This window comes from Lemur catta, chromosome 3, assembly GCF_020740605.2.
Source record: "Lemur catta isolate mLemCat1 chromosome 3, mLemCat1.pri, whole genome shotgun sequence".
NCBI lineage: Eukaryota > Metazoa > Chordata > Mammalia > Primates > Lemuridae > Lemur > Lemur catta.
Genome location: NC_059130.1, coordinates 31,844,562 through 31,869,831, shown reverse-complemented (window position 1 = coordinate 31,869,831; position 25,270 = coordinate 31,844,562). Strand labels below are relative to the sequence as shown.

The window sequence follows — 25,270 nt, the reverse complement described above, 5'->3', positions numbered from 1 at the left end:
TTGTTCCTGCTATGCAACAATCGTAAGCCTGAGGAGTTTCCATTTATTTATAGTTTTAGGTCATTCTAAAGAGAGAGAAAGAATATGGATGGGGAACTGAGATAGGAAAAGGCTGCTTCTTTTTTCTTTGGGGCCTAAATTTATCAACACTGCCATTTAAAGCTCTGCAGTTCTGATTTTTCTGATTTCCTTGAAGCATTCTATAAATATTTTGTCCTTTCTAAAATGTGTTTTGAGAACTACTTTGCTATAAATTGTCCTCAGTTTAATGAGTGGTCTTCAATGTAGCCACCCCTCCCACTCCGTTTCTCTGACTTAGACAGAGGTCCTAACACAGCTCATATGGGAGCTGATTCTCCCATGCCCCCTTCCTTCCATACCAAACTGCAATCACTTCCCTCTCAATGATGTAATTTCCTGACACCCATTCTATTTCTCCCTCAGGATCAGGTAGACACTCTCACAGAACTGGCTGCATATTTTGAAGAAACAGGCCATCCTGAGTCTGGGAACATAAGGGCAAGGCAGGAGTCCTTAGTAACCCGGTTTGAAGCTCTGAAAGAGCCACTGGCCACCAGGAAGAAGAAGCTCATTGACCTACTCCGTCTGCAGCAGATCTGTAGAGACACAGAAGATGAGGAGGCCTGGATCCAGGAGACTGAACCCTCAGCAGCTTCAACCTACCTTGGTTAGTACAGCCTGAGCAGGCTGAGCCATAAGGAGACACCCAGGTCTGCAGATTGTTTGAGATCTGAGATAACAGTGGTGAGGGGGTGGAAAGTTTTCTCTCAGCTTTTCCCCCTCAGACTCATGAAAATTTTGTGCAGTCTCCCATAAAAGTATTTTAAAAAAATACTAAAAAATTCACCTCCTAAAACTAGACATGAACAATGCCGTGAATTTAGGACCTCTGGGAAAAGCTAGAGTGTTCACCTTTTTGCTGCTTGCTCTGAAACTGAAGTTATTGTGAAGGTCCTTGGCTGAGCAGACATGGTTAATGTTTGAGACACTAAGAGTTTCCATCTAGGTTGTTGGTGGCTGCCTTTTATAAACTATATGAGCTATTTGTTACTAGGATAAAAGGAGTGAAGTAGCAAAGTATAATATATCTTTTCCTTTGAAAGGTAATAGTCACCAGTGTCAGTGCCAAGACATTTACACTGAAGTACAGATAAAAAACCCACATAAATGCAGTGCAACTTTGTGCGTGTGTTTGGGAGCATCAGAGGGGCTGGACAATGAGGGAAAGGACAGGGTTAGTCTGGGAAAACTTTATAGAAGAGAAAATCCTGAGGCTTATGGGAAAGATACAGAGAGTTTCTGGAGAGGTATTTTGAATGGGAAATATTGGGAAAGAAAGTTTTGAGGGGAACAAGGTAAATCATGGTTAGGAGATAGGGAAGATGAAGCAGACAGCAGGAACTGGGAATCTTATAGGATGGAGGAAGTCAACAGCAGGTGGCATTTTTGTGTGCTTGTTAAAGCCATGCAGTAAGTGAAGTACTTTTATAAGCTATTTCTAATCATTACAAATAAATCTTCAAACTGGTAATGTTTTGCCTTTTTCATGGTGAGAAAACTTACATTTAGGGGATTTAATAACTTTCTGAAGTATATAGAAATTAACAAGTGGAAGATCCTGCTTTGTATACCAAAAGAAAATTGGTTGCATAATATTGGACATTTGAGCTAAGAATTTACTTGCCTTTCTACCTACCTTCCAACAAAAATAGTGATTTCTCCATTGTCTTTTGTATGATAATGAATTGAAATCTCTTAGTACAAGAGGCAAGGGCAAAAACAAAGATGAGTACAGTTAACTCAGACAGATATTATACATTTAAGGACGTCCAATGAATGATTAGTACTTTACTAGGAAGAACCTTTAGATCCAAGGTTTCCAAAAAAAGTGAGGCACACTACTTCCATACACCAGGATGATCTCAAACCTTGAAATTTCCTTTGTCTGTAGGCAAGGACCTGATTGCCTCCAAGAATCTTCTAAACAGGCATGAGGTCATTCTGGCAGACATCAACAACCATGAGCCACGCATTCAAGCAATAACAGAGACGGGAAACAAAATGGTAGAGGAAGGTACGTATGATTCAGACCTAGTTGATCAAAAAATCACTCTGCCAGACCTCTGGGAAGAAGTTTGTATAATCTTAGGGTTTCAAGAGAATTTAAAAATAACTGATTCATTTTCCCACCCAATTCTCTTTGGGCATTTCTGATAGATGAGTATAGAGCTTTGTTTGTATATTCCAATAACAGGAATTATCCAACCTCATGAGCCAGTATTCCATATTTAGTAAACCCAAAATTATTAAAATAAAATGTTTTACCCTAATCATCAATATGCTTTTCTGTAGAAGTTACAGAATTCAGAGTCTAAGTTCCAAAACCCTGCAAAACAGACCAGGTCCCTTTCTCACGTGGAAGCTCCCAGGTCTGTGAAGATAGATCTAAGGATTGCAGTATCTTATTATGTATACAGTAAACAGTGCCATTACTTTACATTTTTCACTTTATGTGGTTTCAATGCCTCTTTTCAGTCCTAGTCTTCCCTATTCAGAAATTCCTGCTGTTTAAATATGATGTTTAGAACTGCATGTCATAGGCCAGGTGTGGTACAAGCAATTCAGATTACATAAGGATTTTCCTTCTGTTGATTGATGATCAATTGCTGCTAGCCAATATCCAGTTTTCAAAGAGTAGGTTAAAATTCAGTATGCTGAGCAAAAGTTCAGATCCCAACTGAGTGACTCAGGCAGACAAATGTTTATTTGGGATTCCTATGTTACTATAGAAACTTGCCTTTTTTTTCCCTTGAAATCTCTGACTGTAGTTGTGGATTTTGTATATTTCTTTGTCCAGTTCTATTGGTTTTTGTTTCATGTATTTTTGAAGCTCTGTTATTATGTGCACGTACACTAAGGATTGTTATTAATATGTCTTTGATTAAGCTAAATCTTTATATTATGAAATACTCATCTTTATTTCTAGTGATATTCTTTGTTCTGATGTCTATTTAGTGTGACTTTAAGATATCTTTTTGATTAGTTTTTGCATAGTACTTATTTCTCCATCCTTTTCCTTGAATTGTTTTTTTTTTTTAATGTATATATTTAAACTAGGTTTCTTACTCAGTTGGGGAGACTGAGGGGAGGAGATGGGTAGGTTCTTTTTGGGTTAGCCCTCCCTGAACTGCATGCCAGAAACTGCCCAAGGAATAAGCTGTGACAATTATAGGACATATTTCTTTCCCTTCTCTCAGGAGTCATAATCCTCTACTCATTGTCTGAAATTCTTTGTATCTTAGTTTGTTCTGTTTACTCATTGTTGAGGGTGAAAGAGCAATTCCTATAATGATAAATCCTTTATAGGAAGAAATGGAAATCTGTTGATTTTTCTGTTCAATTTAGAGAAGATGTGTTTTTGGAACTCTGAGTATTATCCACACATGAGTGTTCTGTTTTCAGGGTGTCTTTCACTATACCAACCCATTCACTACCACACATACATGTCTATCCCCAATTAGTACCTAGTACTGCTTCATCTGGCTTAGGAAACTCCAATTCCTAGAGAACTTAAGAAAAATGTGACATTGACTAAAATATAGCACCATCCCCATGCCTCTATTTTTATTTCCCAGATTATTAAATGATTATATAATAGAGTAGACGTTAATGATGGTCATAATCATTTTTTAATAACTGCTCCGTAGAACATTTTGCTGCAGAAGATGTAGCCTCTAGGGTCAAGAGTTTGAACCAGAACATGGAGTCTCTCCGTGCTCGAGCAGCTAGACGGCAGAATGATCTTAAGGCCAATGTCCAGTTCCAGCAGTACCTGGCTGACCTGCACGAAGCAGAAGTGTGGATTAGAGAAAAGGAGCCTATTGTAGACAACACTAACTATGGGGCTGATGAAGAGGCAGCTGGGGTAAGGTGGAGGGGGGGTTGAACATTGTCTAGTGAATCCTCACAAAAGGCTACTAAATTATTAATTTGGGGTTTGCTTAGGTTGTGGGACAGCTATAGATTGTGCTAGATTATTTGGGGTTCCCAGAGCCATCACCTTTGGCCTTTAGCAGTTGGGATTCCCTCAGAATTGACAGGGATCCCAAAAGATACACCACATTTTTCTAATCCCACAGAGATTCCTAGATTCTTTAAAGATTACCCAAATCCAAAAGGTGTGGCCAGAGATTTATGCCTGTCTTGGTCCCATCCTAAACTTCCCAGAAAAACCTTGGGCTTTCAATAAACCAACCATGGTTCTGTTGTTTTATGATATTGACACCTTAATTACTTTATTAAAATTGAATCAACCAGATGTTGGGGCAAGAAGAACCTCAAAGATCACAATTACCCTTTATATCTGTTTCTTTGTTTTGTTCATTGTCCTACAAGAAGCTGGTATAGTATTTCACAAACCTTTAGTACTAGAAATAATTGGAATGCACATTTAAAGTTACGCTAGATGTTTATCCTACAAAGTAGCATTATTAACAGCATCCTCTTTCAGCTATGATGTGTGTTGATAAAAATGCCTGTGCAAACCTGAGTTAATTTTGATTTCAGAAAATACATTAAAATTGTTATTTATTTATTAACTCCTATTTTCTTGAGCCTTGAAAATTTGGGCTAAAAAGGATTTTATAATAGATGGAAAATGGCTCTTACCAGGATTTAAGGCAGTCAGCATAACCCAAAATAATAGCAGTTGAATCATCCCCTGGGTTTGCTTAGTGTTCCTATCTTCATTCTGATGATCTTGTCATCAACACATACAGGCTCTTCTAAAGAAGCATGAAGCCTTCCTAGTGGATCTCAATGCATTCGGAAAAAGTATGGAAGCTTTACGGGATCAGGCAGAAGACTGCCAGGTAAGATGAACTTAGTGATGACAAGAATTGCACTTCGACAGAAGAAAAGGAATTCTCTTTATCAATGATTTTTACTTCTTACAACCCAGAAAACAATTGCAAAGAAAATACTAAGTTCTATGGTCCTTATAGGCAGTCAGGAATTGTAGCATCTGCAGAGATTTAGTACAAAAGAAGTTGTCAATAAATGTTATCATGTGTTCATTGGTGTCTTTTTGGCTTTTTCTTTCTTCCTTTTTATACTTCTACCCTTCTTGCTTTCTTTCCTTCTTTCCTACTTTTCTTTGTCTGCATCTCTTCTTATCTTCCTTTCTAATTCTCTTACTTAATTCTCTAGGGTTTTTTTATACCAACATTTACTAAATATCTACTGTATGCAAGTAGAATAAAAAATAATCTGGATTTGCAGGAAAATTAGTCTATTAGGAAGCCAGAAATTCAAGCACTATGTACATATAATAAATGTATGAACAGCAAAAAGAGTTTTGAAGAAAGAAGTCTTCTGTTCTCCTGAAATAAGAGCACTAGGAGATAGGAAAATTTTCTTAGCTGAGGTGATCCATTTTATCTGAGTTAATAAAGAAAAAAAAGATGGGTGGTTTACTATGCAGATAGGGAGGATAAGAGCTTTTCTAGTTAATAAGTCATGAGACCAAATGCACAAAGGCATAAAACAATCAAGTGTATTTGGGAAATGGGAAATACAATTGGTTAAGAATGTGAGGATGGCTCAGGTACTAGGTGAAAGGGAGTGTCGTGAAGATTGATGAAGCTGGAATCAAATAAATGATATAAAGGTGTTTCCTGTGGGTAGTGGAAGAAAAAAAGAGATACACTTCTTACAATCAAGTAATTCTTTCTAATGAGAGACTCTGAATTCACACACTTGGAGTAGACAAAAGACATAGACTCAGCGTGGTCAGGCAATATATATTTACATAGCTTGTATACTGTGCCTTGGCCAGGCTGTACACACTGGGTGCCCAAACAAGAACAGGTGGATTTATGCTTTGTAAGTTATGGGGAAATAGAGTACTTGAAGGATATGAGATCAGGGGTATCTGTGAAGGGAGGTACATCTTCAACTCCAATCTGAAGAAGGGGTGGGTCATTGTTTAGAAAGAGGGGTTATATTTTGCTCATTGTCTTAGAGATATGATATTTGCAAAGGTAAACATCAGAGAAAACTCTACCTTGGAGTGCAGGATGCTTTCTAAAGAGAGACAAAATATCTTTAATAACCTCAGCCAATGTTCTCAATTTTTAAAATTTTGTGGCTTTTCCTCTGAAAAGGAAGGTCCAGAGCTCCTTCACACAGTGACTTAAAGGCCAGAGGATGGGAAAAATTTTCAGTGGAGGCCCAGGAAAAGGGGAAGATGATGATGGATAGTGTGTCTTTCGCTTTCTGAAAAATTTTCTGAAATATTGGTGTATATAATCTTCTTGGACATTCTTAGGGAATGCATATTTACCCCTTCCACTTTAAGAACCAGTTGATTAGAGCATTTAATATGTTTCTAACAAACTACACGTATTCACTTTTTTGCTCTGCATTTATGCTTCCCAACCTGCCTATCCCCTTGTGTTAGAGTGGATCGGTATCTCTGACGACCACATATTTTAACCTCTGCATCCTCATGAGAGGTTCCAGCCAGAGGCTACTCTCTCCTAGGAGGGCCCGGGAACTGCCCACCGTTGGTGGGCTCTGCAGGGAGATATGGGTGACTGACATAGGCTTCCTGTTTTTGTTTAGCAACTACAGGCTATGCCAGTGGATGAGGCTGCTCGAGAAGAGAGAGTTGTGGCTTTATATAACTTTGAGGCCCGCAGCCCTCTAGAAGTCACCATGAAGAAAGATGATATCTTAACTCTACTGAGTTCCATCCACAAGGTGACTTTTCCTTCTAACCTTCTTTCCAGCAAGAGTGGCTCTTCCAGAGTCATCTCTCCCAACCCTGCCAGATATATGTGTTGTTTTCATCACCCATCCCTTTGCCTCTTAAATAACTATAACTGACTGAGTAGTATCTTTCCTCCAGATATTGTGCAAGAACCTATACATATCTGTTGGAATGATAATACAAACTTTACATTTAAAGACATGAAGAATAAAGTTAAATAATTAGCCCAAAGATATAGTAGATATGAATGACAATTCTATAATATATTTACAGAACTAAATTGTCCCCTTTGTCCCTTCTCTTAGCTTGTTCCTCTTCTGTGCAAATGTTCCTAGTGATGAAACAACACTGTCTGGGTTTAGGAGGAGTCTGAAGACTAGTATTTAATCAACTTGATTTTCTTTAGATCTTATGTCTGTGAGAACAGTGGTAAAATATTGGTTGGGATTTTTACTATTCTTTCCCTAAGAACTCAAGTAATTTTTTATACTCTAATACCTACTTAATCTCCAAAAGTCCTTGAGAAGAAAAGAAGAGAGTTTGGGATATTGTTACTCTAAAGGTAAAAGAACTTTTGGGGAGGCAAGCTATTTAATTGTCAAATAAGCTATATGCCAGGCCCTTTTTTCTCTTTGTCTAGGCCTCTTTACTTCACCATATTATTCTCTGAAGAAATTAACTACAGAGAGGTCCGTAAAGTCTAGCAAAACTAAAAAAATAAAAAATAAAAAAATTACATAAATGAATTCCAGAGCAATTCACAATTTTTAGGACCTCTGGAAATTTTTTTTTGTGCAATATTGTCATGCACATATGCTCTACCCCCAAGAAATCTAATTAGACCTGACTCCATGTGCTTTTTGTAAATTTCTGGTGAACAAAGTGCCCCAGCATTAGAAGAGCTGTCTTTGGTGTTTGAAAAAGTTAAGTGTCTAAAATCAAATGTCAGATTACTTGATTTCAGAACCTTACCTCTGCAATTCCTCAATTACTTTCTTTGTAATATGTAAAAATTACGTGCCTCTCCATAGAGACGGTTAGCTTCTCTTGGCCATCAGTCTGTGCCTGTGCCTAGAGACGTGGTTAAAGGTGTTGAAGCCTCTCCTATTTGTTCCACGAAGTAAGGTAGGAGTGGGGGTCTACTCTCCCTTCAGGACTGGTGGAAGGTTGAAGCTGATGATCACCAGGGCTTTGTCCCAGCTTGCTTTGTCAGAAGGCTGGCTCCTGATGAGTTCCCAATGCTCCCACGGCGGCGGCGAGAAGAGCCAGGCAGCATCACCCAGCGCCAGGAGCAGATTGAAAACCAGTAAGTTCTGGAGGCTACAGAACTGGACAATGTTTGGCCAAACATTTCCTATTGGCTGTAGACTCTGTAACTGTTAGGTTAGAGATGCCATAGCAAATTCTCAGATGTTAAGAACTGAAAGTAAATCTAGGATTCTTTAAACATTTCAGTTTTTTATGAGGAAAGGCAGCCCCAAAACCATTAAGTCAATTGCCTGAGGTCAGACACTTACAGAGCCATGTCTTCTGCCTCCCTACCCACATTCTTTCAAGGTCATTAAAAAGTCAATCTCCTGACATTCCTATGAACTTTGTTTATTATACCAGGCTGTTTCATATCCAGTTGTCAGTTGTCATGTAAAAATTTTATGTTTATAGAATGAGATGTTGTCAGTCATACTGTTGGGTCATTGACAATTTTATTATTTTTAAACGCAATACTATGTGTTCACCTCTCTGCTCCTCAGGCCCTTTTCCTTCTATCTTTGTTTCTTCCTCTCTTTTACTGATCTTCTTTTGATTTTTCCTCCCTCTCCTTTTTGTCTCTTTTATTCTTTACTTTTCCCACTCTGCCTCTACTCTTCCATTTTTTATCCAACTTTTATTCCCCTTTTCCCATTCTCTTGACATCTCCACCCAGGTACCATTCCCTCCTGGATCGGGCAGAAGAACGCAGACGTCGTCTATTGCAACGTTACAATGAATTTTTGCTGGCCTATGAGGCAGGAGACATGTTGGATTGGATTAGAGAGAAAAAGGCAGAAAACACTGATGTGGTACTAGATGATGTTTGGGAACTGCAGAAAAAGTTTGATGAGTTCCAAACGGTGAGAAAGAGGAACCTTTTCCTGACACCTTTTTTAGGGGTTGTCATTGTTTCCTTTTATCCCCATCTACTTCCACATAAACCTTTAATTTATTTCACACTTGTTAAATATCCTCCCCAAAACTATTGAGAGCTCTGCAGTTCAGATATTCCCCTGGGTATTGTAGTTGTCAAAACTTGGAAGGGAAATGCAAAGGAAGTTAGTTACCCTAACTGTGCAGCCTGAAGTCCCTGCCACTCCAAAATCCTGCTTGAAGTTCCAGTCTCCCTGAATTCTTCAAAACATGCCCTATACCATACTGTGTTCCCGATGCCCAGCTTGAGATGAAGTGTTGTGAGACAGTCTTTAAAGCAATGTACACTGTCTAGGGAATGGACACTCTTGAAGCTCAGACTTGGGGGGATGGAAGAGCACCAGCAATATATACAACCTGAACTTTTGTACCCCCATAATAAGCTGAAATAAAAAAAAAAAAGAAAAAAGAAAAAAAAAGTCTAATCATCGGGCATAGGTTGGGGCAGAAAAAGGGAAAGAACAACCTGACTTTACAGCCAGACAATTTCTAAGGTTTTGCCTACATAAAACCTTTTCATTGTCCTTTCTTCTCTCAGATTTATTCCATTGTCTTAACTAGAAGTGAGTGTACATTCCTTCCTTTCTTTCTCTTATGATACCCTCTACATGGAATTCTTTATCTCTCGCTACTTATGGGTTGAGGGAAAACTCCCTAGAGCTGTTTCTTACAACATCTCTTAACACAGGCAGATTGTAACTCAGTTAATGAAATTCTATAAAGGTGGAGATTTTGTAGTAATAGTAAAGAATATTACACAGCTCAGGTATAAATCACTCTGATGGCATAACTTAGTCCAGGGGAGATTTTAAGAAATCTAGAAAAATGTATACGCTTCTTCATACTCAAGCTACATATTAGTTCTCTTGGCAAGTTTTGGATAGCCCCTAGATGTCAGGGTGTTTAAGAGCAGTCTTCTCAGTGGCAGTTTAATGGAGGGCAGCTAAGTGTGCATAACAAGTGAGGTTCATATCTTTACTATTTAGCCAAGTAGGGGCAGAGATGAGCAGGCAAGAGTGGTGGACTCTTGAGAAGGGGATTTACATTGCTTTGGACAAATTTTCTTATCCAGGATTTGAAAACCAATGAGCCTCGGCTAAGGGATATCAACAAAATAGCTGATGATCTGCTATTTGAAGAACTTCTAACACCAGAAGGAGCTCAAATCCAGCAGGTAACTAAGACTCCCTCCACTCCTCCTCACCACCAGGGTGGGCTTTGGGAGTCCTCATTTCACTCTAATATACTCAACTTTATGTTCTGGAGATTAGCTAGGACATGCAGGATGTAATGGCAGTTTAGAACTGATGACAGGAAAGGCCAAAGACAATAGTCCAAATAGTATATCCATTTTTGTTGTCTAAATGAACTTAATTAAAGCAGGTTCACTTATAAACATTTGTTGATTGTCCTCTGTGCTCTCACATGGGTACTTTTATAGAAGGGATGGAAGGAGACAAAAGCATTCAGGGTTTCATATCCATAAATATGAAAAATATTCATATTTACCTTCAAGTGGCAGTGTTAGAAATGTTAGAACATATGGCAGTGGACATCAAGAAAATTGGGTTTAAGTGCTGGCTCTATCCTTGCCTGACTGTGTCCTTGGGCAAGTCACTTCATTTCTAAGGACCTCAGTTTTCACATCTGAAAAGCAAGAGTGATGGACAGCACAATTTCCAAATTTCCTTTTAATTTTCTGTACCAGGTTCTATAAAATTGAACACAAAGTTCTTGCCTTCCACCTCCACCCAAAAGTATAACTTTTAGACTGAAGTTATTTGAACTGACCTAAAATTCTTAAATTACAACACAGGCTCTCCTCCCTCTCACCACCACACACACGTAAGAAATTCTCAAATACATGAATGCAAAGAAAATGCAGATAAAGAAGCTTATTAGTGAGAGGGGGTTAATCAAGAAAGTTTATTGAAAGAGAAAGGTTCTAATAAACATAGCGAAGAAGGAGAAGAATATAGAGCAGCAGAGATGGGGGAGGGGACATTCTTCATCTGGACCTATTTTTCCATATAAGATCTGGACCTATTTTTCCATATAAGACCTAATGAACATTCATGAATGTCCAGTCTAGCTCTCTGGGTTCATAAACAGTGAGGATGAGTTTTCTGCCTCTTTTTGTGTTGGTTGTTATGGGATAAATGGGAGAAGGAATATGCAGGGGAACAATGTACTTGCCTCCTACAAAAAGTAGGGCTCTAATAGGCTGCTAGGTATATTCAATAGAAGATATGGAAAGGTATTATGCTTGTCTTAGAGAAATGTGATAGCTCCTAACTACCAAGGCAACACTTTCCAATCAATTTTCTTAGTTTGGAATCTTGACTCTGGCAACAAGCATCTGCTCCAGGATTCATGGTTCCACCCCAGTACATCCTTTGGGGAAGAAATCCCTTTCTCTACTGCTCTGGCAAAAACGAGCCACAACCTCAAGCGTTCAAAAAAAGAAGTAAAGCTATGCAATTTCTGAAGAAGACAAGAACAAGCATGATTTAAATCCCACCCAGTCTTCAGACACCACTGGGGTATCTGAGTTAGTTCTTTGTCTCCAGTCTGATGTGTCTGCCTCTTTCAGGAATTGAATGTCCGTTGGGGTTCCTTGCAGAGGCTCGCAGATGAGCAGCGGGAGCTGCTGGGCAGTGCCCATGCTGTCCAGATGTTTCACAGGTAAGAATTTTAACTCGAAAAGGCAGTGCTGCTCTAGAACCTAGTCACAATACTGCCAAATGTAGTCCCTGTGGTAGAACCATAGCTATCAGTTTAACCCTCCTCCCTGAGACACAGACAATTTGCCAGTAGGAGATCAGGTTTCTCATTAGTAGATTCTCTCTGGATACACAGGATACTCCCAGACAACCAACTTCAATTTTCTAATACCTCGGCTTGGGCCCTGGAACATAATTAATAGTCTATACATGTTTCCATGATAGTGAATGAAAATTAAAGTAGAAACAAGAAGTTTCAGAATCACATTTCTGAATTATAAGTAGACTGTAGAGGGCAACAGACATCACATTGAACTTAACTGCTCATTCAACATTATTTTGTTTGATTTTTCAAACCTTTGTTGACACCAAGAAACACACACAATCATACAAACGAAGCAGAAACCAAACACCTTCACTGTATACAATGTATTTTTGAAGATGTGGGGAAGGAAAACTGAGACTCAGATGGGTCTGGCTGTTCAGACAGCTTAAGATGGAAATCTGTGAAATATAATGGGTAGGCATGTCATTCTTCAGTCAGACCACCTGCTTCAAACTTAGGCTCCACCATTAGGCAGTGATGCAATCTTGAGACTGAGGCCCTTTTTAGGCCTCAGCTTTCTGATATGGATCATGGGAATGGTAATAGTAATTATGCCTCTAGGAGTTGTGAAGGCTAAATGAGCCTAAGTGTTTAGCACATTACAATGATAATGGTGGTAGCGGTGTTGTTGTTGTTGTTGTTGGTGGTGGTGGTAATGATGACTTTCTTGTGAGCCTGCTTGTCTGCCTCTGGTACACATAAGTGTTTAGCACATTACAATGATAATGGTGGTAGCGGTGTTGTTGTTGTTGTTGGTGGTGGTGGTGGTAATGATGACTTTCTTGTGAGCCTGCTTGTCTGCCTCTGGTACACATCCTAACTCCTAAACTCTCCACTCTCTTGTGTACCAGAGAAGCAGATGACACGAAGGAGCAGATTGAGAAGAAGTGCCAGGCTCTCAGTGCTGCAGACCCTGGCTCAGACCTGTTCAGTGTTCAGGCCCTTCAGCGACAGCATGAGGGATTTGAGAGAGACCTTCTGCCCCTGGGGGAAAAGGTGAGATGTGCTTCCAAGCTTTTTCAACACTTTTCTCTTCATGTTTATGCCTACACCAATGCTCACTTCTTTGTTTCTCTCTCCCAGTTCCGTAGTCTTATATTCTTTTTATCTTGCAACATACTTGTTCTTGTACCTGTCCCTAAGTCAAGACCTCTAAAAGCACATGCCCCACGAGCATTAGCATGGGGAAAAATGTATTGAACTCCCAGTGTGTAAGTGAGTACTCTGTGTCCCTTGCCTCTTTAGTGGGTTCCAAGCGACCAGAACTTGTGGCAGCTGGTTGTGGGCCGATAGTGAGGATATATAGCACATGTCCATATGCCTGAGCATGGACAGGATAGTCAGGCTTATGCCTGAGCATGGTGTAATGTTTTCTCAGTCAGGAATTGAATGAGTTTAACTCTGCCCCAACCCAAAAGTGAACTCTGGACCTTACCAGATACACTCAGAGGCATCAAACAGTTTGACATTATCATGCAGAGCGAAAAGAAGCCCAGAAGATGTCTATATTAGAAAGATTTTCACATGAAGAATGAGGATCCTTGGGTTCTGTAAGTGATGTCACAATTAACCAGAAGAATCACTTAACCACCCTTTCCCACAATTTTTTTCTCTTAAAAAGAAGTATGGTAATATCAATTTTGACTGCTTCAGGGAGTTATCATGTAGCCTGAATGTTGATGTTATTTTACATAGTATTAAGACATGGTTGTATATCACTGATGTCTGTTTGGGGAGATGAATACCAGGACTCAAACTCTTCTTTTGCTAAGATTCAGGTGCACCTCTAGGCTGATTATCAGAGCTCTTGCACCTCTCCAGGTGACCATATTGGGGGAGACAGCAGAGCGTCTCAGTGAGTCCCATCCAGATGCCACTGAGGACCTGCAGAGACAGCGCCTGGAGCTGAATGAGGCATGGGATGACTTGCAAGGGCGCACACAGGATCGTAAAGAAGGCCTAAATGAGTCCCAGAAATTCTACCTGTTCCTCAACAAGGCCAGGTAAACCTTAAAAGGCAGACTTCCACCAGGTCTGGCCCCTGAGGAGAGCTTCTAGGAGCAGTCTTGGTGCCGATGCTGTTCACTGCTAGGTGTGGAAGGCACTACTGTGTCCAAGTCTCATTTCTTATAAGGCACAAAAATTTCAGATTCAATGCTTCAAGCCATAAAATATTGAAGTTTGAAGGAATGTGAGGCCATCTAGGTTAAATTAGGCAAGCTTCTGTAAATGTATACTGGACACAAGGTACTGTGTTGTGGGGTGTTGGGGCTTTTGTTCAACTGAAGAGGCAGAGTAGAATATGAATAACTATGGTAGAAGATAATAAGGGCTGAAACATCCTAATAAACAGTGGGAGTCCAGAGGTGAAGAGAACAGGTGATGCCTTATAGATAAGGTGGCATTTCACTGCACCTTATCGGTCAGGATTTTAACAGAAGAGAAACCTACTCATGTCACCAGAACTGTGCAAACAAAGGCACATGGATCAGAAAGGTACAGAATGTTCATGAAGCAGGGGCAGCTAGAAGTGTGGGTTTGGTATGTTGGGCGTGAGGGGAAGAAGCAACAAGAGATATACTTAGAAATGTTGGGACCAAATCCTAGAGAATTTTCACTGTCTTGCTAGAGTCTAGATATTATCACAATCCAAAATTCATCTTGCAAATGTCCACTTCGTGGAACAGTTCCCACATTCTGTCCCATTGTATCAATCTCCCAGGAGGAGCATTAGAGTAGGAAGTCCAGGAAGCAGTAGCTCACAATGTAATATTTTTGAAGCAAAAAGGAAGCAATTTTGGCAAATGATTATAGTTACTCTTGACAGCCACCTCTCCAATTTAAAAACTCTGTAAAGCTGTAGTTTTTCACGTACTATAAATAAATAGCACATTCTCTAGAGTTAAGGTTTCCTATTAAGCAAAGAGTAAATACATTCTATATGAGATGCATAATTTATCATATATACTTTTAAGTTAATGTATGGTTGATATTTGACTTCTGGGAGGATAGACCTTAATCTAACTACTTGACTGCTAAAACAATAGGAAACAGGCCTTGATTTTTATCAACATTGTATGTGTTGGGGGTGTGTATAGTAGGCAGAGGCATGTGCTGGATTCTGTTGGAAATAAAATAGGAGAGTCTCCATAATAAGATATGTGTTTAAGCCCCAGAAATGACTTCAAAGGAACAGTAATTGACAGTAGTAATGGAATATGTACCAGTCCAAGATTCCAGAGGTCTGGGTTCTAGTCCAGATGTCTGCTTTTACTTCTATCACCGGGCAAATTACTCACCTTCCCTAGGCTGACTTCCTTATCTCCAAAAGGATAGCAGAAGTATTCCACTGCAAGAATTGAAAGAGATAATGTATATGAAGAGATTTTCAAGTGCAAAGAATTGTTGTCATTAGATGAGAGAGGGACAATAGCAAAACTAAGATCTGTGAAACATACAGAGCCAGATAACAAATGCTATTCTGTAAATGTTTTTTAGAGAGGGGGAAAGCTATAGAACACACACCTCACAGAAAGTTGAAAGGGATTTTTTTTTTTTTTGTCAACCCCAATATGTCTATTTCTTTAGGGACCTACAGAATTGGTTCAGTGGCATTGGTGCCATGGTGTCATCAAAGGAGCTGGCTGAAGACTTAACTGGCACAGAGATCTTGCTGGACCGACACCAGGTATGGCTACAAAAGCCATAGCCACTGATTACTTGACCTAAAAACCTCTCCTCATTTTACAATTTTTCATGGAATTGACATCTTTAGTCTCTTACCCCTTTTTCCCACAGGAGCATCGAGCTGACATGGAGGCAGAGGCTCCTACCTTCCAGGCCTTAGAAGACTTTGGTGCAGAACTTATAGACGGTGGGCATCGTGCTAGCCCTGAAATTGAAAAAAAGCTTCAAGATGTCAGACTAGAGAGAGATGATTTGGAGAAGGCTTGGGAACAACGCAAGAAGATCCTAGACCAATGCCTTGAGTTGCAGGTACAGCAAATTTCCAATTGTTAGCAGATTTAGCCTCAGTCTGTTCCTTCTATACAATTTTACATGGTTATTATAGGCTCAGGTCACTAGATTTTTTATGTTGTGAATACAAGGGCATCTCTTGATTATCTGACATTGTACTCTGTTTTGTAGACTTATCATTGCTTTATGCTCAGCTCTCATCCCTGTTAGAAAAGCCAAACAAGATAGTGGTCAGCCCTGGATGTGAAGTGGGGTGATCATCATTTATTTATTGATGGAAGGATTTGTCAATTGATTTTTATAAAGAGCCTACTAAGTGAAGGCCCTGGTGCCACAAAGATTAGTAAGATAGTGATCCTTTTCTCAGGTAGTGAAATTAGACATATAGACAGATCTTTCTAGTACAGTGAGATGATTATCAATAAAACGAAACATATGAGTGCGTTTATGCTAAACAGGAAGAAGTGATTAAAGCTTCTGCGAGAAAAGAGTGGGGGTGTCATAGGCTACCCTGAAGGATAATGTTTAACAGAGTGTTAAAGCAATAACCAGCCACTATTCATGAGGCATAGGAAATGGGAAAGAATTGGAGATAGCTTATGTATAAAATTAAAGTGTGTATTCAGGTAAGAGTAAAAGTTTCAGTATAGCTAAGATGCATCATATGAGTGTTTCTTGGAAGATGGTGAACACCTCCTGTGTTCCCTTTTTGTCACTGTCACAGGAGAGGAGTAAAATTATTTCCTCTGCCCCCCTGGAATTAGTATATTGTCTGCTTCTAATTTTATTCCCCATAGTTGTTCCAAGTGGACTGTGATCAAGTTGAAAGCTGGATGGTGACACGTGAGAATTTCTTGAGGTCAGATGACAAGGGTTCTTTAGACAGTTTGGAGGCCTTGATGAGGAAACGTGATGATTTGGACAAAGCAATCACTGCTCAGGTAATAAATACTAATATAAGAGTTCTAATAATAACTATTAGTAGTAATAGCAGAAGTCCTACACATTTGTCTGATATTATGATTTATAAGTATTCTGATTCACATTTGCCTCTTACAGAGAACTCTGAGCAGGCAGGGCAGCTGGACATTTGACATTGTCTTACCCAAGTCACATGTGGCCATTGGACTTTCTTAGTTTAAGTCTGGGATTCTAAAACTCAACTCATAAAATTGGAAGTGATTTATACATTGTCTATTTCAACATCCCACTCAACACAGGATTCACCCTCTCCAAGGATCATAGGGAGTGTCTATTTTTTAGGGAACTCAGTACCACATATGTAGCCCATCTCAGTATAATTGTTGGATATCTCTCCTCTGGTTGAGTTGAAATCTACCTCCCTGTAAGGCATTTACTCTTTGGTCCTGGGTCTGTTCCCTGAATCCACAAAGGATATCTCTGTTCTTTTCTAGGAGGGAATCTGAGTTTGCACCAAGGGCCTAATCTTCAGGCTTGTGGGCTCTCTCCTTTTCCTTCATCTAGGAAGGGAAGATCACTGACCTGGAACATTTTGCTGAGCGGCTCATAGCTGATGACCATTATGCCAAGGAGGAGATTGCTGCTAGGCTCCAACGTGTGCTAGACAGGTCAGGCTGAGTGATTGTTTTGTGAGCTACAGGAGATGTAGCAAAATGGTGAATTTGATAGCATTAAAATGGAGAGGATACTCTGAGTTTTTGTCTTTTCTAGATGCCTAAAACTATCTTGACACTTCTGGAAACTCTCTAACCTAGATTTATAGAATGAAAGACATGGAAATTACCTTCAAAATTACCTGGCTTAAGCACTGTGTTTTATATCTGAAAGCAATGAGACTATGTGAGAGGAAAAGGGCAGGTTGGCAAATGGGAAGACCTGTAGACATGGCATCAGTGTGTGGGGTAAAGGGTAAAGGGCAGAGGATGATCTAGCTCCCTCCTCCAGATGGAGGGCTCTCAAAGCACAACTGATTTCTGAGAGAAAAAAGCTTGGAGACTATGCTGACCTAAAACAATTCTACCGTGACCTCGAGGAGCTAGAAGAATGGATCAGTGAGATGCTGCCCATGGCTTGTGATGAATCCTACAAAGACCCCACTAACATTCAGGCAAGTCCAAACGGGGAATCTCAGAAAATTTCACCATTTCTAAATTGTTGGTTGAATGATCATCCCCCTTTGCATTTTAACACTGTCTTATTGTTGAGCCACTGGGCCTGTCATCAGGGACTTGAGTCTAATGCAGAGTAGGTCCTTCAGAAGTCACCACCACCTTGATTATGGAAGAGATATTAAGCCTTCCTTTCAATCCCTTACCTTATTTCCCTAAGTAAGAGAGTAATTTAGTTTCTGCTCTCCTTACAGAGGAAATACCTAAAACATCAGACCTTTGAAAATGAGGTCAATAGCCTAGGTGAGCATGTGGAAGGAGTCATCAACCTGGGGAACTCCCTGATTGAGCGGAGCGCATGTGATGGCAATGAAGAAACCATGAAGGTAAGGGTTCTGCTCAGGATGAGTTTGGGATTGCAAAGACACATAATGATAAATCTTTTACTCTTTCAATGTTCCATGTATGGCTACGTAGGATACGTTCTGTGCTCAGTAGTTTTCCACCTGACTATTGCGCAAGGAAGGAAGAAAGCAGTGATGCTCAGATTTTATTGCTCTCATCATGCTTAGTACCTGGAACTCCAAGAAAGCTTTAGACTTAATTCCTAAGTCATATCATGCTTGTTTTACATTTCCTATCCCTTCTGCTGAGAGTTTTTTGGTATTTGGATGCCAGTTGCTATAATCAGCCCAGGACCCTTTGTTCAAACTTTTCCTTTCATCCAACACCCCTGTTGTTTTCCCAGGTAAAGCATAACTGGTTTGAAATGTGTAATATTCAAGTATCAGCAAATTTTGGCTAATCTGTACCTCCAGAATCTTCCTACATTATCCTCTCAAGTAGTCACGGGGCCCATGGTCCTAAAGACCCATAATGACCCCTCACTTTCTTTGGGTTAGGGGCAACTGGAAGAGCTGGAGAAACATTGGAAATACCTACTTGAGAGAACAATTGACAAAGGGCAGAAGCTCAACGAGGCTAGTCGCCAACAGAGGTTCAACACAGGCATCCGGGACTTTGAGTTCTGGCTCTCAGAGGTAATTGCATGTTGAAATGGTGGGAGGCAAGTAAGTTTAATAAATACTTGTCAGATAAATGAATTTATACATGAACAATTTCCTTGACGTTTCTTGGGAAAAGTCTTAGTATATAGTTGCTAATCGTGTTCTCCTTAAAGACAGTTTTCACCTGGCAGCTTTATTGCTTATTTCTCAATCCCCAGGCAGAGACACTGCTGGCCATGAAAGATCAGGCCAGGGACTTGGCTTCGGCAGGAAACCTGCTCAAGAAGCATCAGTTATTGGAAACAGAGATGTTGGCTCGAGAGGTAAATGTGCTAGAATCCCACTCCCCAGCAGAATGGAAAAGTTTCTGACTTTTCTCTATGCTGTCTTAGAAAATTATTCGAAAACATAGCCTTGTAACACTGACCTTAGTGTTCTCAACCAGCAGTCATTTCAATCAGGTCAAATCCACGGGCTGCAGAGACATTGTAACAGTCACTGGTATTCAATTATCACTAAACTATAGATTCTAAGACTGCAGGAAGTGGATCCTAAAAGCTATCTAATTTATCTTCTCACAGATGCATGCATATAAAATATCTTCTAAAGCTATATTTGATCTGGTCTTTGAAAGAAAATGAAAGTTTACCTTACAGAATTAGACAAAACAAAATCAGATAGGGCATGTGAAATTAAGTGGAACTATATGTATACACTCTGGAAACCCTGTGGAGGATTCCAGTTGCATCCTAATATCAACCAAAACTTTGTCCTGGTAGCAGTGATAAAAATCATGGCAGGTGTTAATTTCATCCTGGCAAATTTTATATCATCAGTTTTATTTGGTAATACAGATTACATAGAAAGGGCAGGAAGTCAAAGGCTTTCTAGGTTCAAGTCTTCAGGACTTGCTGCTATTTCCTGTGACATCACAAGGCATCTGGGTGAGAATGGGAATAGACATAGAAGAGTCTGGGTGTGTTCTGTGGGAAGCCTAAGAATGTTGCCAATAGAGTAGTTCTTGTTGAATATTTCAGTCAAAAAATCAATCAATCAATTTGTAACTGTCAAATTCAGTACTGTGAAGGAAGACAGTCATGTATGGGGACAAGTGATTGCTCACCAAGATCTTATATTCTCGTTGGAAAGGGAAGGCAAATATAGGGGGAAACATCACGAAGAGGAACAGGACACATAAAGCAAAATGTAAAGTTTAAGTAATGTAATCATGCTATCTATATTGTTCTCTCATTCGGCCCTTACCCAACCGTAACATACACTAATATGTATACAACTCATATTCAAATTCACTACCTTCAAAATCAACTTATTTGAGCCAGGCTTTCAACCAGAACCAGTAGTGGTTAAAGTCTGGGATCTGTGTAATACCTGTACTATGCTGTTCACTGAGCACACTGGCCTTTCTAGGATGCACTCAAGGACCTGAATAAGTTGGCTATGGATCTGCTCTCTAGTGGGACTTTCAACGTTGAACAGATTGAGGAGAAAATGGATAGTGTCAATAAGCGCTTCCTGAATGTCCAGAACTTGGCAGCTGCACACCACGAGAAACTGAAAGAGACTTATGCCTTGTTCCAGTTCTTCCAGGACTTAGATGATGAGGAATCCTGGATAGAGTATGTACCACCAACTCACAATGGGTGGATAATCCAAGAGAGTAGATAATCCACCAAACTCGTTCCCATGTATGTTGACATGAAATATGTAATTGTTTTATGAAGTTGGTATTAACTTCTTCATGTTTGCCTCGGTCTAAAGTTAATGTTGATTTTATTTTTCCCAAATTCCTTCACTGGATGCAGGCAGAGAGAGAGAGACAGGTGTGGAGAGAGTGAGGAGCAGTTACACATATGCTGGGAACAAAATTAAGAATTCATATATGTTTGTTGTCAATAGTTCATAGAAAGTGTAATGCTCACAGAGACAGCTGGACATTTATGGCCTACTCAGCTGACCAAGTCATTGTAACTATTCTTTCTATATCCAATGTATCTTATATGACACTGAATTAGACACCATACAGACAATGCTCCATAGTATCTGCCATGATTTCATTACCAAATCTAGTTGTGTTTTAAAAACTATGGTTGGGAAAATCTTAGCAAATCAAGTTATTTTTCCTACTTCCCATTTAACCTGCCTCATTGTGTTTCTCTTCTACAAATCTGCTGATTCTTATGAGTAATCAGTGAATTATAGGGAAGCATAGGGAAATAAATAAGACATTTTAAAAACCTTTTTAGAAGCCATAAGAAAATAATCTTGTCTATATAGTCTTTGACTATGCTTCATGGTGACGTTCAAACATTTTGCACTTGGAACCATCCAACTGCCATGACTCCTGTAATAGCTCTGTAGCCCATTCTCGCTAAATTTATTACTGATATTAATAGGTAGAAATAATAAAAGCCATGAAAGTCATATATAATTTTCACATTTTTTAAAAGAGAAATATTAGTTCATATTCTTGAACAAAAAAAGAGATAATACACAAGTAGACAGGAAAAGAGACTAATGAAAGGATGTCATAACTGTGTATAAGGTCATCATTATGTTATTTTAATTCATATTGGCATAAGTTGGAAGTTTTGCAAATGCCTCTGCCACTAATTGTATTTTTGGTTATTGACACCAAGATGTTCCATAATTTACAACCTCTACTCCCCCAAGTCACACACACGTTCTTAGAAAACTATTGCTTTCGGGTGACCTCAGATGTCTAAACTACACATTTTCTGTTTCCTTTCTTGGCCCCAGGGAGAAGTTGGTGCTAGTGAGCTCACAGGACTATGGGAGGGATCTGCAGGGTGTTCAAAACTTACTGAAGAAGCACAAACGCCTGGAGGGGGAGCTGGTGGCCCACGAGCCCGCCATCCAGGTAGGACTAGCATATCAGACCTGAAAAGAGAGAAATAATCTAATAACAGTCCCTAAAGTTATAGATAAATAAGGAGGGCGCTACAAAATGTGAAAGTAAGGTGCCAAAGTCACAGACAGTCATAGAGTTCACAAGTGTTCTTTTTTCTTCCACATTTTGTCTCCTATGAATTATGGACAGGGATGTACACTCTTCCCTGGAAGGAGCATTTCTAACACCCCTGGGCAGTTGTTGACAATTGGGATACAGGTTGGGACATCTGGCAAAGCTGTACTCGAGCCATATGGGAAGAACAAAACCCTGGCTCTAACTTGGCAGCAGGATCACTCTGTGACCATGAATAATCCACAAAGCAGATCATGGAGAGTAGCCTAGCACAAGAGCTGGGATATTTGCCAAAAGATCAATATTTAAGAAAGTTTAGCAAGGTAGATCTTGCTGCAGCTTTCTTCATTCTCCCAGGATTTCCAAGACCATCCTAAATCCCAAGGAGTTTATAAACTATCTGAAGGGTAGGAAAAGCTGGATGCTTTGCCAAGGAACTGTGGCTAAATGGGGAGAGACTGCGGAGTGATGTGTGTGGACACCATGTGTTTTTCAGAATGTGCTGGATATGGCAGAGAGGCTGGGAGACAAGGCTGCTGTGGAACAAGAGGAGATCCAGGAGCGACTGGCTCAGCTTGTTCAACACTGGGAGAAGCTCAAAGAGTTGGCCAAGGCTCGGTGAGTGGAGACTAGAAGGCCCAACTCTCTTGCTGGATTCCAGGTGTTAGGCTGGTGTTGGGAGCATCTTACATGTCTGTTCAGCATTGACTGTTCTCCCCAACTACCCATCTATCTCCGAAGTCCCTGCTCAAATGCCAAGTCTTCTATGAGTCTTTCCCCCATTCACCCTAGGCAGAGTGATCATTGCCTCTGTTCTGAATATACCTTTCCTCTTGCACTTAATGCAGCTATCTCTTATTTCTGTTTTCCTATGCATCTTATCCTTCATGCCATACTATTAGCCACATATCTGTTTTGCTTTCTCTCCCCAGTTTTAATATTATGTGCACCCTTATTAATGGAAGAAGGAAGGAGCATTTTTCTCCCTCACAGTCCTATAGCAAATATGAACCACATAGCCCTATGGACAAATGTAACAATTTCTGTCTATAATTCCATGCCTTTTGCCAGTAGGAAGACATTTCTTTCTGGGAAATCAAAGGGATCTTCTCACTCTTTTGTGATTCCTTCATCTTACAAGAAAGAAAGCAGCACTCAAAGTAAAAAGAGACACTGCTTTGCTGATGATATTCTCCAGCTCTGAAATCTCATTTCCTTTTGTTTGGTCAGGGTTATCTTCCTCCAGTAAAGTTTCCTAGAGAGTAGATGATGACATAAAATGAACTTCCAGGGAAGGTGTGTCCTCCATGTCAAAGGAGATATGCACTGCTGACCAGTAGGTTGTGCTCAAGCCCAGTTCAATTGTGTTTGCCTTGTGAGAATAAGCAGGTCTTCTTGGATCAGATTGTGGCACTCTACTATACGCCCACTGCTTTCCCATTCATTCTTTTCCTTTTGGGGGCTTACCACCCTATTATAGAGGGCTTCACTTGGAAGAGTCCCTAGAATACCTGCAATTCATGGGGAATGCTGAGGAAGAGGAAGCTTGGATCAGTGAAAAGGAAGCTATGGTTGCCCGAGGGGAATCTGGAGACACATTGGCTGCTACTCAGGTAAGGAACAGGAAGAATGGATCAATTTTATTCTCTTTAATTTGGATCTTTCCTTAAATAGTCAGTGTTTCCACCTGTAAAATTAGAACCTTTATCCTGGTGGGAAAAGGAGATGAGGGAGATATGGATAATTCTGACAGTTTAAACATGAAAAATTAAGGTCCAAAGATGTAAGTAATTTGTCCAAAGTCATGGAACCAATCAGCTGTGAAGGCAGGACTCAAATCTTTTTTATTTTATTATTATTATTTTTTTTATTTGAGGATATTATGGGGGTACAAACATCTTGGTTACATGTTATGACTTTGTCACACCCAAACCATGATTTGAGGCATGCCTTTCCCCGCTACATTGCTTACCATGTCCATTAGTTATGAGTTTACTCACCCCCAACCCCCAATCTCTGAAGAATATTACTACCATGTGGGCACCATAGTGTCGATCAGTCAGTGCCAATTTGATCGTGAGTAACTGTGGTGCCTATTCTTCCATTCTTGTGATACCTCACTTCGGAGGATGGGCTCAAGCTCTAGCCAGGAAAATGTAAGAGGTGCTAGATCACTGTCATTTCTTATGATTGAGTAATATTCCATTTTATACATATACCAAATTTTATTAAGCCACTCATAGATTGATGGGCACTTGGGTTGTTTCCACATCCTTGCAATAGTGAATTGTGCTGCCATAAAAATTCAGGTGCAGATGTCTTTATTATAGAATGTCTTTTGTTCTTTTGGGTAGATGCCTAATAGTGCTATTGCTGAGTCAAATGGTATTTCTATCTTTAGCTCTTTGAGGTATCTCTAAATTCTTTTCCACAGAGGTTGCACTGATTTGCAGTCCCACCAGCAGTGTAAGATTGTTCTTATTTATCCACATTCTCACCAGCATTTGTTGTTTTGGGATTTTTTGATAAAGGCCAGTCTCACTGGAGTTTGATGATATCTCATTGTGGTTTTGATTTGCATTTACCTAATGATTAGAGATGTTGAGCATTTTTTTATATGTTTCCTGACCATTATTCTGTCTTCTTTTGAAAAGTTTCTGTTCATATCTTTTGTCCATTTATTGATGGCATTCTTTGATTTTTTCTTGTTGATTTTTTTGAGTTCTACATAGATTCTTGTTATCAGCCCTTTATTGGATGTGTAGAGAGCAAATATTTTCTCCCATTCTGTAGGCTGTCTGTTTGCTCTAATGATAGCTTCCTTGGCTGCGCAAAAGCTTTTTACTTTGATCAGGTGCCATTTATTTATTTTTGTCGCTGCTGTGATTACTTTGGGGGTCTTCCTCAAAAATTCTTTACCTAGGCTGATTTCTGAAAGGGTCTTCCCTACATTTTCTTCTAGGATTCTTAAGGTTTCATGCCCTAGGTTTAAGTCTGTTATCTATCATGAATTGATTTTTGTTAAGAGGTGAGAGTTGGGGATCCAGTTTCAATCTTCTGTATGCAGTTATCCAGTTTTCCCAGCACCATTTGTTGAAAAGAGATTTTTTCCCCATTATATATTTTTGTCTGTTTTGTCAAAGATTAGATTACCATATGCAGATGGTTTCATCTCTGAATTCTCAGTCCTGTTCCAAACGTCTATACCTCTTGTTCTTGTGCTAGCACCATACTGTTTTAGTTGCTATAGCCCTGTAGTACAGCTTGAAGTCTGCTAGACTGATACCTCCTAGTTTGTTCTTTTTTTCTTAAGATTTCTTTGGCTATATGAGGTCTTCTCTGGTTCTATACAAAGTGTAGAATTATTTTTTCTAGATCTGTAAAG

At 39.7% G+C, this 25,270-nt stretch overlaps 1 protein-coding gene across 1 annotated transcript in view; it reads left to right on the top strand.

Moving 5' to 3' along the window:
- The window catches only part of SPTA1 (spectrin alpha, erythrocytic 1), a 74,576-nt gene that overhangs the window by 28,623 nt on the left and 20,683 nt on the right, over positions 1–25,270 (top strand). Inside the window, exons 17-39 of the mRNA XM_045547035.1 lie at positions 445–688; positions 1,973–2,095; positions 3,729–3,946; positions 4,800–4,892; positions 6,646–6,783; positions 7,948–8,099; positions 8,718–8,904; positions 10,050–10,151; positions 11,571–11,662; positions 12,658–12,802; positions 13,628–13,809; positions 15,395–15,494; positions 15,605–15,802; positions 16,582–16,725; positions 17,270–17,373; positions 17,711–17,873; positions 18,129–18,260; positions 18,777–18,914; positions 19,100–19,204; positions 20,310–20,518; positions 21,660–21,780; positions 22,382–22,503; positions 23,366–23,498. Coding sequence (XP_045402991.1) covers positions 445–688; positions 1,973–2,095; positions 3,729–3,946; positions 4,800–4,892; positions 6,646–6,783; positions 7,948–8,099; positions 8,718–8,904; positions 10,050–10,151; positions 11,571–11,662; positions 12,658–12,802; positions 13,628–13,809; positions 15,395–15,494; positions 15,605–15,802; positions 16,582–16,725; positions 17,270–17,373; positions 17,711–17,873; positions 18,129–18,260; positions 18,777–18,914; positions 19,100–19,204; positions 20,310–20,518; positions 21,660–21,780; positions 22,382–22,503; positions 23,366–23,498 — 3,345 coding nt within the window. The remainder of the gene's footprint in view (positions 1–444; positions 689–1,972; positions 2,096–3,728; positions 3,947–4,799; positions 4,893–6,645; positions 6,784–7,947; positions 8,100–8,717; positions 8,905–10,049; positions 10,152–11,570; positions 11,663–12,657; positions 12,803–13,627; positions 13,810–15,394; positions 15,495–15,604; positions 15,803–16,581; positions 16,726–17,269; positions 17,374–17,710; positions 17,874–18,128; positions 18,261–18,776; positions 18,915–19,099; positions 19,205–20,309; positions 20,519–21,659; positions 21,781–22,381; positions 22,504–23,365; positions 23,499–25,270) is intronic.